Source organism: Lemur catta, chromosome 10 (genome assembly GCF_020740605.2).
Source record: "Lemur catta isolate mLemCat1 chromosome 10, mLemCat1.pri, whole genome shotgun sequence".
NCBI classification, from domain to species: Eukaryota; Metazoa; Chordata; class Mammalia; order Primates; family Lemuridae; genus Lemur; species Lemur catta.
In genome coordinates, this window is record NC_059137.1 from 59,891,965 (window position 1) to 59,906,245 (window position 14,281).

At 35.7% G+C, this 14,281-nt stretch overlaps 1 protein-coding gene across 1 annotated transcript in view; it reads left to right on the forward strand.

Annotated features, from left to right (window-relative positions):
- Positions 1 to 14,281, forward strand: part of ERMP1 (endoplasmic reticulum metallopeptidase 1) — a 51,568-nt gene that overhangs the window by 11,920 nt on the left and 25,367 nt on the right. The window contains exons 5-9 of the mRNA XM_045563873.1: positions 6,643 to 6,789; positions 7,483 to 7,575; positions 9,728 to 9,940; positions 10,815 to 11,035; positions 13,900 to 14,074. Coding sequence (XP_045419829.1) covers positions 6,643 to 6,789; positions 7,483 to 7,575; positions 9,728 to 9,940; positions 10,815 to 11,035; positions 13,900 to 14,074 — 849 coding nt within the window. The remainder of the gene's footprint in view (positions 1 to 6,642; positions 6,790 to 7,482; positions 7,576 to 9,727; positions 9,941 to 10,814; positions 11,036 to 13,899; positions 14,075 to 14,281) is intronic.

Genomic DNA, 14,281 nt, shown 5'->3' on the forward strand with positions numbered 1-14,281 from the left:
TACAGTTAATCAATTTAAAATGTAAAATTTAGTGTTTTTTTAGGTATCTTCATAGAGTTGTGCAATCATCATGATAATAAATTTTAGAACATTTTTTATTGCCATGAGAAGAAAACCCTGTACTTATTAGCAGTCACTCCCATTTTGCCCCAACCCCAGGCAATCACCTGTCTACTTTGTCTTTATAGATTTCCCTATTCTAGACATTTCATATAAATGAATAGATGAAATGTTTAGACTAGGCAAATTCATACAATATGTGGTCTTTTGTGTCTGACTTCTTTTACTTAGTATAATGTATTTGAGGTTGTCTGTTTAGAGACAGAGACTATGGAAGAAAATGGTATTTATTTGGGAATTGGCATTGCAATGGCAATACATGAGCCATAGTAAACTATATATGTATGTAGCATAGAAAAGAAAAACTACAGTTTTTAAAGGAAAAATGAAGAGGATTACAGGCCTTCATGGCCTTGCCTGGCTCTTTTTGTCAGGGGTTTTTAACAAAATTGACTCCATTTTGATTCTGACAGCTTTCACAAGGTTCACCCATGTTGTGGCATGTATCAATACTTCATTTTTTTTAATGGCTGAATAAACCCATTGTATGGATATACCACACTGTGTTTATCCATTCATCAATTCATGGACATATGGATTATTTCCACTTTTAAACTTTTATGAGTAATGCTGCTGTGAGCATTAATGTGTAAGTCTTTGTGTGAACATATATTTTCATTTCTTTTGGGTAGATACCTAGGAATGGAATTCCTGGGACATATGGTAAATTTACACATAACTTTGAAAGAAACTGCCAAACTAAACAATTAAGTTTTATTTGAGAAGAAATACAAATTCATATAACAGAAAGAACTTTTTATATTAGATTAGCAAAAAGTAAGTAAAATGATAATGCCTGGTGCTGATGAGCATAGAGAAACAGACATTTCCGTACACTGTTGGTGGAAATGTGGATTGATGCATTTTGGCAGTATATATTACTTTTAAAATGTGCAGGCCTTTCAGTTTAGCAGGCCTACTTCTGGGAATTTATCCTGTAGAAATAGTTGACATTCACACGTTGATCTAAGTATTGCATAGTCATCTTAGCTTTTTTTTATAAGAGTAAAAAATTGAAAATGCCTTCAGGGTCCATGAGTAGGAGACTGGTTACATAAATGGTGACTTGAATCTTTTTTTTATCTCTTCCATCATTAGTTTTCCTTCTCTTTGGCATCATTCCCATCAGCACACAAATATGCCTTTTCTACCCTCTTAAAGAAAACCACTTTTACCCCTACCCTCAACTACTGCCTTGTTTCTCTGACCCTCTGCTGAAAAATTCCTCAAAAGAATGGTCTGTACTATAGCAATAGTCCTGAATGCCTTTGCTTCTGTTCTTGAACCAGTTCAAGACAGCTTTTGCCTCTCCACTCCACCTCAACTGCTCTTGTTAATGTCACATTTGCAAATTCAGTGGTCAGTTTTCAGGCCTATCTTGCTTGGCTTCCATAATAATATTCACCACTCTTCCTCAGTCTTCTTTATTCCTCCTTTTTCGTTTCTTCTGTGTGTTGATGCCACCAACTAAAGACGGAAGGAAGCAGAGCAGTAGGAATGATGCTGTGTGTCTGCTAAGTTGGGTCTGCTTTTCCTGGACTTCTTTTGGCACTGACATCTACCTCCCCTCAACATTACACATGCCCATACCCTTTGCATTAAGAAAGATGAAGCTTATTCTTTAAGAAGTGAATTGCCTCTGAAGTAGGTTGGGGAAAGAAAAGAAGAAATGAACACACAAGAAACTGGAAGTATCATAGAATTTAGATGATGGTAGGAGAAAGAATGCAAATTGAAAATGTTTCCATATCTGCTTGCTACCTCTCTCTATAAGATAACTAAGATAAAAGCTTGGTGGGGGAGGTAGGATAGGGTAGTGATTAAGATGAAACCTAAGGTCAAACCTCAAAACCTCAGCTGTAGTGCTGCATGTGGAACCTTGGAGAAGTCATGTAGCCACTCCAAATTTTAGTTCCTTGTCTGTAAAATTGGGATACTGTTAGTACCTACTAGATTAATAACCATGGAGTAAAATCTTTATGTCTGCAGTTTCTCGTCTAACAGGCTCCCTCTACTTTGTTTATATTGGGGAGAGTATTTTACTCAGGAGCTGATCTGTCTCCCCAGCCTCCTTTTTCATACCAATATCTGACCTTTTCACAACCTGTAGGCTTCTTCTGATGATCAGTGAGAGGCTGGAACAGAGCTGGCACTCTCCCATGCAGTGGTGCAGTCTGTCAGGGTAAAGGCCAGGTAACAGATATTTAAAGCTATAAATCCCTTTCCCACTAATGTGTTTTATATTTTTCTTAAGTATTTCTTATGGTATAATGCATAAAAGAAATTTTAAATATTATCTTTAGGTATCTTTATTTAATCTTTTATTGTAATGCAAGAAAAGTGCATAGCACTTAGTGTTCAGTTTAATAGATTTTTACAAAGGGAATATAATCATATAACTACCACCTAGATCAAGGTAGAGAATGTGAGTAGTACCCAGAAGCCTCTTTTGTGGCCCTTCCAGTTAGTCTTCCCCTAAAAGGTTATCATTATAGTAAGTTGTATCTTGGTAGATTTAATTTTGCCTGTGTTTAAACTTTATATAAATTGAACCATACACGTTTTCTTCTGTGTATGATTTTTTTTTCACTCAACTTTATGTCTGTAAGATTCATCTGTATTGTGTTTAGCAGTAGTTCATTCTTTTTCATTGCTGAATAATATTCCATTGTATAATTTATCCTTTCTACTGGTGATGTTAGGTTGCCCCCAGGTTTTTGCTCTATGAATAGTGCTGTTGTGAACATTCTCGTAAATGTCTTTTGGTACACATGTATGTGTATACACATTTCTGAGTGGAATTGCTGTGCATATGTTCAGCTTTGGTAGGTACTTTTTATAGATAATACCAAACTTAGTTGCAAAAGTCCTAAATAAAGTATTAGGAAACTGAATCCAATAATACACACACACAAACACACACATACAGACCCACACAAGATAATACTTTCCAACCAAGTTGAGCAACAAAATGGTTTAATATTTGAAAATCAATCTGTGTAATTCTCACATCATCAAAATAAAGGAGAAAAATCATATCAATCAATAATCTCAGTATAATAATTTCAGTAGATAAAGAACAGAGATATGCTCCTCTGTAACAGTACATTTATCATACTCAAGAAATATACATTAATATAAAGCTGTGATCTAATAAACAATGTATATTCAGATTTCCCCAGTTCCGTTAATGTCCTAGCTGTTTTTGTCTTTTTCATCTGGGTTCCTATCCAGGATCAAACATAGCATTTATCATGTATTATTGAATATTAATATATTACAATCATTATATAGCACACATATCAGAAAAAGTATAATAAAACTTGTTATTTTAAGGTGAAAATCCTTCTAACCCCGTCTCATGAAAGAGGGTAGACTCTTGCCATACCCTCCCGGAATTTTTTCACCTGCTCCTTCTCACATACAACTCCTTCCTTTCTGAGAGGAACTACTATCCTGAATTTTAAGATAATCACTGTATTTATAGTTTAGTTTTACCTGTTTTTCAGTATGGTTTTAATAATATTTTAACAGTATAATTTTAATTGTTGATATCTAATTATATTAATAGTATTTTAATATGATATAGTCTTATAATCTATATATTTTTCCATCATCATTTTTGTTTTTCCTTTTGTTTTTGTGTCCTTAGTGCATCATATCAGGAGGCATATAATATTTATTTGTCTCATTATTGATACTAACTTTTCATCATTTGAATTAATCCATTAAATAAAAGTTATTTGCCAGGTTTTTTTTTTTTTTTTTTTTGTTTTTTACTATTTCTCCCTTTGTACAGGTTACTGTTTTCTCCTTTGCAATAGGTACTTTGAGACTATGTAAATATACTCTTTCTCGTCAAACTTTGATCCTAGTTTGGCAATCATTGATGATTCTTACCCTAAATTATTTTTATTATAATGTTTGATAAATGCTAAGTTTCCTGCTCCATCATTCTGTCTATAGTTAATCGTTGGAATTCTACTAGAAGAAAGGCTTTTCATTTTTCTTTTTTTGTGAATTTCAGTATTTTAATTTTATTCTGTATAGTATATATTCTGTTATTATCATTATTTATTGCGTTGCATGAATTGTCCCAGTTTACGTCAGTGGGATACCCTTCAAATTGGTGACAGAGTCCTTTTGACATGTCTCTGAGCACTTTCTTACTTTCTGGAACAAGATGTTTCAACTTACTTTGTATTTTTCTAGTCCCACACCTGGAATCAGCCATTTCCTTAAGGAGACTTGGTTCCTTTTAGTGGGTAATGGTATTCAACAGCAAAGATCTTGGTGCTAGTTTTTTCTTTATATTTACCCTGTATGAGGCTTGTAGAGTTTTTTGGATTCATGGCTGATGTTTTCTGTGAGCTTTGAAAAATTCTTGGCCATTACCTCTTTAAACATTGCTTCTGCTCCATTCTATCTCCTGTTCTTCGAGGACTCCAATTACTCATGTTAGACCTTTCACTATATATCATATGTCTCCTAAACACATTTTTGTATTTTGTATCCTTTTTTCTTTCAGTGCTTTAATTCTATTGATCTATAATCCTTTTTTTCTGCTGTGTTTAACCTGGTATTAAACCCATTTATTAAAATTTTCAACGTAAGTTCTGATGTATTTTAGTTCTAGGATTTCCATTTGACTTTTTTTTTTTTTTTTTTTTGAGACAGAGTCTCACTTTGTTGCCGGGGCTAGAGTGAGTGCCATGGCATCAGCCTAGCTCACAGCAACCTCAGACTCCTGGGCTTAAGCGATCCTACTGCCTCAGCCTCCCGAGTAGCTGGGACTACAGGCATGCGCCACTATGCCCAGCTAATTTTTTTTCTATATATATTTTTAGTTGGCCAGATAATTTCTTCCTATTTTTAGTAGAGACAAGGTCTCCCTCAGGCTGGTCTCGAACTCCTGACCTCGAGTGATCCACCCGCCTCGGCCTCCCAGAGGGCTAGGATTACAGGCGTGAGCCACTGCGCCCGGCCTCCATTTGACTTTTTAAAAGAATAGATTGCACTTGTCTGGTGAAATTCTTGATACCATCTCTGTGTTTTTAAAACATAGTAATCATAATTATTTTAAAATCTGTCTGATTAACTCTAGTATCTGGATCACCTGTGTGTCTATTTCTCTAGTCCCCCCCTACCCCGCACTACAGAACATTTTTTTAAAATGCTGGACAGTAGTTTGATAGTCTGTAAGGTTATAAAAGCAATATTCCTAGATTCCCTGAAATTACAATTACTTGAGCTGTTTACATCAATGTATTGCTAAGTTGTGTTGTAACAACCCCTAATTCTCAGTGGTTTATAACAGAACAGGCTCATTTCTTTCTCATGTCACATTTTGGTTTCTGAATAACCTCTTGGTTATTATGTTCCATGTGTCTTATTCATTCTGGGATCCAGGCTGAAGGAGAAGCCCCATCAGGGATGTATTGACTTCATGACCAAAGTTAAAGATACGTATGAATGATACAATGGCCTTTAAAAGTCTGCTCAATTGAGGGTTATGTCATTCCTGCTCACCATCTCTTGGCCAAAGCAAGTCATATAACCAAGCCCACAGTTAAGAGGGTGCAGAAGAGTATCTACTAATTCTACAGGAAGGCATTAAAAGTTACACGTCAAGGGTAGGAATGTATATAATCCTTTTTCAGGGAGAGAAGAGTGAATAATTTGGAACAATTATAGAATTTATCCCATTATTCTAAAGGAAAAACTCTCAATTTTGAAAAAGCTGTATATGCATGAAGGTGTGAACACAAAATTATTAATAATGATAAATTTATAAATAGTAGTAAGGAACGTTATGGTGTATTTAGTGAAATGTTAAATAGCTATTAAAATGATCATTGTAATACAGGTTGAGCATCCTTAATCTGAAAATCCAAATACTCCAAAATTTGAAATCTTTTGAGAGCCAACATGACGCTCAAAGAAAATGCTCATTGGAACATTTCAGATTTTGGTTTTTTGGATTAGGGATGTTCAACCAGTATAATGCAAATATTCCAAAATCTGAAATATCCAAAGTCTAAAACATTTTTGGTCCCAAGTATTTCAGAAAAGGTATACTCAAGCTGTGTCTAGCAACATAGGAAAATGCATTTAATGTAATGTTAAGTGAAAGAGCTATGTACAAAGTATATGTACCCATTGAGTATAGCTATATACACACAGTCATATATTAGTAAGAAAATTGAAGCTATAAAGTTCACAATAGTTATTTTAGGATGATACACTTATGAATGATTTTTCATCTTTAGACTTAAACTTATAGTGCTGTCATTTCATAATTTAAAATAATTTTATTTTTATAAAAGTTATTTTTTATTCTAAAAGTCATGCACATATATATCAGAGCAATGTTGGAAAATATAGAAAAAAGGATTAAAAGGTAAATTCTGGAAATATCTCCCCAAATCATCACTGTTACTATTTTCACTGTGTTAAAAAAAATTAATATGTTTAAAAAATTACCAGATTAACCTTGTATTATCTTGTCACATTTCATTTCAGGTCCTGAAAATCCTTGGTTGGTTCAAGCTTATGTTTCAGCAGCTAAACACCCTTTTGCTTCTGTGGTGGCTCAGGAGGTTTTTCAGAGTGGAATCATTCCTTCAGATACTGACTTCCGTATCTATAGGGATTTTGGGAACATTCCAGGTATTTTGTCAATGGTTATGGGCTATTGTGCAACATTAATTCATCAAAAGCAAGTTTTACTTCTTAAAAGTTTATGAGTCAACAGCATTTTCTGAGAGCAACTTCTTTATGGGAGAGCTACACATTCTGACTCACTGAAACAGAGTTCCTAATGCTTTCCTTTTTTTAAACTCCATAGTAATTTATATGCTTGCCTCCTCTAGAATATGTCATCTTGCCCCACAATGTGACAGAAGAACAGGGAGAACTGTTTAGTACTTCATTCCCAAAAGATGGTAATAGAGCCTTCAGGGGTCATTGACTTTCGTCGTTGTTTTGTTTTGCCAACTCCCTTGGTGACTTGTGCTTACAGCTTATTTGAAGTTAAAATTTGGCTCTGGCCTGCCAAGGATGTAGATGACAAAGTTTTGATGACCTCCCAAACTCAATATTCCTACCCCTTTTGCTGTTGTGACTTGTAATGGCTCCCTGTGAAGTAGTATACTTCTGCAATCACTATGTATTGCATTTTGTACCATAGCTATAGATTCTGTAAGAATTTGGAAGAGAATTTATGTCATTCATTCATAAATGTGACAAAGCAATCATGCCACTGCTTTGATATTTTGTCTTAGGAATTTAATACATTAAACAAATAGGCCTAAAGCAAGGTTGATCTTTAAAGCAAAATGACTTTTTTTTTGTATGTCTTAGGAATAGACTTAGCTTTTATTGAGAATGGATACATTTATCACACCAAGTATGACACAGCGGACAGAATTCTAACAGATTCCATTCAGAGAGCAGGTTGGTATTCTAATTTAGACTTTTGATATACAGTAAGATGAACTATTAGGGATGATGCATAAACCTATAAATACTCTGTGGTCTCTGCATTAGAGAGGCAGTATGCAGTGTGAATGAGCTAGGGCTTTGGAGTTGGAGAGGTGAAGTCTTGAATTTTAGTCTTGCAGTCTAGTTTAGCAATTTAAGATAGGAATATTCATTGTGAGGAAATGAAAACGAAGCTGACCCAGGGTTGTGGTAGGATTGCTGAGTGATAAGAATGTAGCCAAAGTGAAAGCTGAAACTTGGAGGTGGCACCGGGACACATGTTTGGGCAGGTTGCCTAGGTATAGAAAACAGTAACATTGGTCTGTGGTTGGGTGGTAAGGGCAGGTGAGAAGTTTATAGGACTGGTGTCAGAGGAGGGTATAGGGGCAAAGGAGTTAAAGTGCTTTCTAGGGAGATTTGAAGTAGTCAGAGGCGATGAGTCTGATACTGAGCCTTAAAGGGTTGGTAAGACTTGGCCTGTGGAGAAAAGAGGACATTTCAAGTAGGCACGGCATGAGTAGGGTGTGTTGTGTGTGGGAGGCTGTTGGTGAGTAGACTGTCAGACTAGAATCGAAGTAGTATTTTCAGAAACAGAGAGAAATGAAGTAGAAGTTTATGGAGTAGAGAAAATTGTAGAACGCTTTAAAAATGAGCAAGAAGATGCTGTAGTAGTAAGGAGTCATTGAAGGCTTCAGCCCATGAATGAACTCATTAAGATGGTTTTCTATGCTTTTGTCTGGTGATGTGGTATGGAGCAGATGGTGAGGGGGAGAGCCAGGAGTCAGGGTCATTCGGACAGTAATTTAAGGGTGGAAAAATGAGGACCTGAACTGTGGTGTTGGCAAAAGATAGAAACAAAAGGGGGAAGGATGGAAAATTGGACACATTTTGAATGTAAATTTTAGAAGACTTGACAGGTTGGATAGAAGGGATGGATCAAATGGGTGGCAGCAACAATGATAGCAAAGTGTGAAACCTAGCTGGCTGGGGAAAGGTGATGCCATTGACCATGATGGGGAGGAGGGAAGGTGACCCTCATCCAGAGTGACAGTAGGGAGGGGAAGGAGACCAGGAGTTCTGCTGGACATGTAAGGCCGAGGGGTCTGTAAACCAACCTGATGAAAATAGATACAGTGTTAGAGCTCTTGGCAGACCTGGGTATTTGGGTTTGGGAATTAAAGGCATAGAGAAAACAACACAAGCATGGAGAATGGAAATTTTTTGGGAAGAGTGAAGCAAAGGTGGAGGACTAAGATTGAGCTTTGGGGGGAAATAAAAAGAAAGTGATGGGGTAAGCAGCAAGAAGAAACGCAAATCATTCATGGCTTCTTACTGCTCTTGCATTAAAGTTTAAACTCGTTCATTCATTCATTGATGAAACAGATATTTATTATAGACCTTTGATGTGCCAGGTTTTGCCTGATAAGACTCTCCTTGCTTCTCTAGCTTCATTGGTGAATACTCTCCTCACTCAGGCCTTTTTTCCATATTTGGAACGTTTCCTTTCAGAGCTTTCATCTCCACAGTTCTCTCAGTCTGGACGATCTCCCCCACTGTATCTAGCTCCTGTTCATCCTTTAGCTATAAATATCATTTCCTCAAGGATGCTTCTCTGACTTCCAAAAACTCCATTAGTTTCCCATAATAAGTTCCTCTGAAGACTCTACTTCTCCTTATTAATTTTTAACGTATTTGTAACAGCTTATTGAATATCTATGAGCTTCATGAGAGGCCCTGAGTTTCTGGTATCTAGAAGAGTGTTTGGTACAGTTCATATGTATTAAATGAATGGAAACTAAGAAATAGCCATTGGGTTTGTCAACAGTGAAGGTACAATTAGAACTAATCATAGAGACTAGTTCTGTTAGAAAGGAAAGGACAAAGTTGGCTGAGCTTCCAAGTGGAGAGAAAATGGGGCAGCAGGCATGGACCATATTTGAGAAATTTAGTAAGAAAAGTGAGAGAAAGCAAAAGGATGGTAGAAAGTTATTTCTATTCACATTCTTTCTAGCTATTTCTTTATGCAAACAGCAGATGTTTTATTTCTGCTTTAAATAGTTATATATGTAAATCACAAATAGTTTATTCACTTTATCTTTTTTTTTTTTTTTTTTTTTACTAATAGGTGATAACATATTAGCAGTTCTTAAATATCTAGCTACATCTGATATACTGGCTTCTTCTTCTAAGTATCAGCATGGAAACATGGTCTTCTTTGATGTGCTTGGCTTGTTTGTCATTGCCTACCCCTCTCGTATTGGCTCAATAATAAACTACATGGTGGTAATGGCTGTTGTTTTGTACCTGGGCAAAAAATTGTTGCAGCCTAAACATAACAGTAAGTATTTTCCTATAAAACTACAAAGCAACTGGCATGGGTGTAGGATTTTCTTAAAGTTTTTTAGTTGGTTTGCTTATATCTTCCCAAGAAGTTAAAAATCTTAAGAAAATAATATTTGCTTAATATTTTAAGAAATTCCTAAATAAATATTAAATTAGTATGTGCTTATTATACTTTTGATCTTGGTGAAGCAGACAGTTTTTATGTATTTAGGCACTCCATAGAAGTAACACATGGAAGGTATTGAAAATGGTTTGTAAAGATTGACTTTTAATGAAGATCCCATTAAAAAGTCTTGTCCGTACTACAGACCAATAGCCAAACAGTGTTCTAAAGTATGAATGAACTGCTTTGATTCCTTCTATTTGAAATGTTTCTACTTGAAGTGTTTCATAGTCTAAGTTGTTATGTGCTATTACAAGATAAAATATTTAGCAGCAATTTAAGTAATCCTTTATCACCAGTTATTTTTCCCATGCTCCTTATTTTCTTGTGTTAATTTCTTTTAGCAAGATCTTATATGGAACTTTGCCTTCCTTTCTTGCTAATATTTTGATATACAAAGCATCCCAAAGGTGAAAAAGATTATGACTACTCTTTTCCCTAGTAAGGAATATATCTGTACTGTTTCTAGAAAACTTATCCCTTTGAGTCTTTGGTATCCATAGTCTCTCAGTAAATGCTACTTGAATGTTATTCTTTGATACCTTCCCTGTCCTAGTGTTTAACAAAACTTAACACTAGGACATTTCAGTTCTTTTCGATTATAATGCTGAATTGTTTTAACATTTGCCTGTTTAGCTCTACTAACTGGTTATGTAATTGATTTGATCAAGATGGTGATCTCAACTTTTTGCTTTCTCTTCATTAGCTGATAACTACACGAAGGACTTCTTGTGTGGACTTGGCATCACTCTGATTAGCTGGTTCACCAGCCTCGTTACCGTTCTCATTATAGCAGTGTTCATCTCTCTTATTGGACAGTCTCTCTCATGGTATAACCACTTTTATGTCTCCGTTTGTCTGTATGGAAGTGCAGCTGTAGCCAAAATAATATTTATACATACCCTTGCCAAAAGATTTTATTACATGGTAAGTGTTAGGCATATTTATTGATTTCTTTCTGCTGCTTTTAAGAATTGAAAACAAACTCAAGTGCAATTCATTGTATTTGGCCTTTTGAGCTATCAAAAATTGTTCACCATGGTTATAGAAAATGCTCCCACACTGTGTTAATTTTCTGGAAGCTTTCTTATTCTGATTGTTACAGAATCCAAATGAGGTTATAAACCTGGGCTGTTGACAGGTGGTGGTGACAGCAAGGTTTGTTAGCACAGCCCTCTGTCTCTAGTGAATTTGCTGCAGTTTTTATAAATATGCTCTAGTATCTCCCAACCCTCCCTGCACTCACTCAGTTATTTATGTTGTTTGAATATCTCCATTCTCCACTGGAATGTATGCTTCTTGAGGGCAAGGATTATTTTATTCATTGCTATATCATCTGTGCTTAGGCAGTATTTGACACACAGCACTAACACACAGTAAATATTTGTTGCCTCAAAGAATGCTGCACTTAAAATTTTCTCTTTAGTTTTTCCCCTCACTTTTTTTTCTTTTAACTATATAGTGATACAAATTCTGATAGCATACATGTATGGTATAGTGCTGTATTTGACACACAGCACTAACACACAGTAAATATTTGTTGCCTCAAAGAATGCTGCACTTAAAATTTTCTCTTTAGTTTTTCCCCTCACTTTTTTTTCTTTTAACTATATAGTGATACAAATTCTGATAGCATACATGTATGGTATCGGGGTTAAAGACACCTTGCTAAAGAAAAAAGAAGAAAAGGAAATAGGATTCCAAATGGTTTATAATGATTTTTAGAGAATATTGTCATAATGTTATCGTTTCAGATGTATAAATTTGGTAAAAATCAAATTAGAAATTAGGGCTACAAAATAATAGGACTAAAAATTGCAGTGAAAGAGAGAGTCATGGTTTCTAAGTGAATTAAGAGGGAAAACCTTTCTTAGCTCCATTGTTTTCAAGACAGCCAGTGTAGACCTGCTTTTTAAAATCTGTCCTGATAGGGATTAGAATGGAGACCTGGAAGACTGTAACCCAGCATCCTTCCACAGGATGTCTTTGGTATCTGAACTTTGGTTTCAGTTTCAGTTAATATTGGGATGTGGTCTGAGGAACCCTTCAATGTTAGCAGGCCCTATTGAAGAAAGGTTCTTTGAGGTTAGCGGTCTGTTTATGGTTGAGCTTATACTTTTATCTTAGTGGCTTCAGTTTCTAAAAGAATTACACCATGGGGTTCAATTTCACATGCTTATTCCTAGTGTAAATGTATGTAACCAGAATGTGGCTGGCTGTTGTTGATTGGGGCAGGGGCAGGATAGAAATGCTTAGTAAAATTCCATTTACTTTCACTAATTTCAGTTGTCCAATAATAACACTTTGGGCTGAAAGCATAATGGAAAGAGTAATATGTTTCATTTTCATTTCTTTAAACACCCAGTGGGCATGGTACCATGCTAAGGCCTGGTGATACAGAGATTCATAAGAATGTGATCTCTTTCTTTGAGGTCTCACCATTTCATTTGGTGAAATGTGGGAATTACAATAATTTCAGTACACTGTTGGATGAAATGAGAGTGACATATACACAGTGGTATAGGAATACAGGGGAAGGAGAGATGAATTTTGCATGAAGTCAGGAAGGCTTCATGAAGGAGGTGGTGACATATGAATGGGGTTTTTGGAGCATAAGTCGAAGTTTACCAGATGGAGAACAGGTTGATGAGCAGTCCAAGGTAGGAATGTACAAAATGCATTTGTATCACAGTAAAAAGTCCAGTGTGGTGAAGACACGGTGACAGCACAATAACTGGAAAAGTAGGCCAGGGTGAAGTTGGAGTATGACCCTTAAAATCAGTGGGACCACCATTAACATTTTCTGAGCAGGTTAGTGAGTGAGAGAATTTGTGATTTAGTAAGAAAACTGGTAACACTGTATAGAATGGAGTGGAATAGGGCAGGGGTGGGAGGGATAATAGAGGTGAGGATGGGAATAGATTTGAGGGATGTTTGTTTTATCTTTGATATAGTTTGGGCACTTAATGTTAAACCTATTTTCTGTTATTTCAGTTTTTATTGCTGAGATCTTTGTTTTTAAATACCTGAGTGGCATTCAGCTCCAAATTGAATCCCGGGAATTACATTCTTCTTTCCAAAGACCGAGCCTCTTGATCCACACTGTGTTGAACATCTAAGTATTTAGCAACTATAGTCTATCTTTCATTATCCAAGGGGGTGTTGTCAAATGAATTTTGACTTGTTTTGAAAACATGTAACAGAAACTCTTTTGAGCTCTTGAAGTAGGGTCTGTTATAACAAACATCAGGACTACAAAATGGGGGGAAGGTACAGTAGAAGACCAGCTGGAGATAGAAAAGACTAAGGAAGATCATGCCAGACCCCATATGGCATTGCATTAAATGTCCTGCAGTTTTCCAGGTGTGCTATTGGTGGGGCTGCAGCAGTTTGTAATGTTCCTTCACAGGTCATTTTTCAAGTGTGCTTGAAGCAGTCTTTGGAAGTTGCATAAACTGAAAAGCTTACAGAGATGAATGGTTTAGGAGAGTCTTTCTTCTATTTTGGAACATTTCCAAAAATTACTTACATTCCGGTGGAAGAAAAGCACAGATTAAGTACAAGTAATGGTATCACTTTTACTCCATCTTGTTAAATATTGCCCTTTCCTGTGTAGCAATTTGAATTTGTTACTTCATGATAGGAGGTAGCTTTATTAGTGTTGTCACTTTAAAGGGTAGACCCTATTTTAAACAATGTAGCTATCTTGGGGGATAGAAATTGTATTACAATAAAAGCTCTTTATGAATGACCCATGAATGAGACTGCTTGTATATTTTTCTTTCTTTCAGAATGCCAGTGACCAGTATCTGGGAGAAGTATTTTTTGACATCTCGCTATTTGTCCATTGTGCTTTTCTTCTAAGTCTCACTTATCAAGGACTTTGCTCAGCATTTATTAGTGCTGTCTGGGTAGCATTTCCATTGCTCACAAAGCTTTGCGTGCACAAGGACTTTAAGCTGCATGGTAGGGTATTTTTGATTTTGATACAAATGGGAAAAATGCTTTAAAATACATAAGATAAGGCTTTTAGGGACTGTTTCTTTTTCTTATTTTATTGAATAGGCTTTCTAAATTATTACTGTTTGTTTTTCAAAATTTTCACACCACACAGGTTATGTTATACCTTATACCCCTTCCCATTCTTATGTTTAGGAACACATGTTAATATAT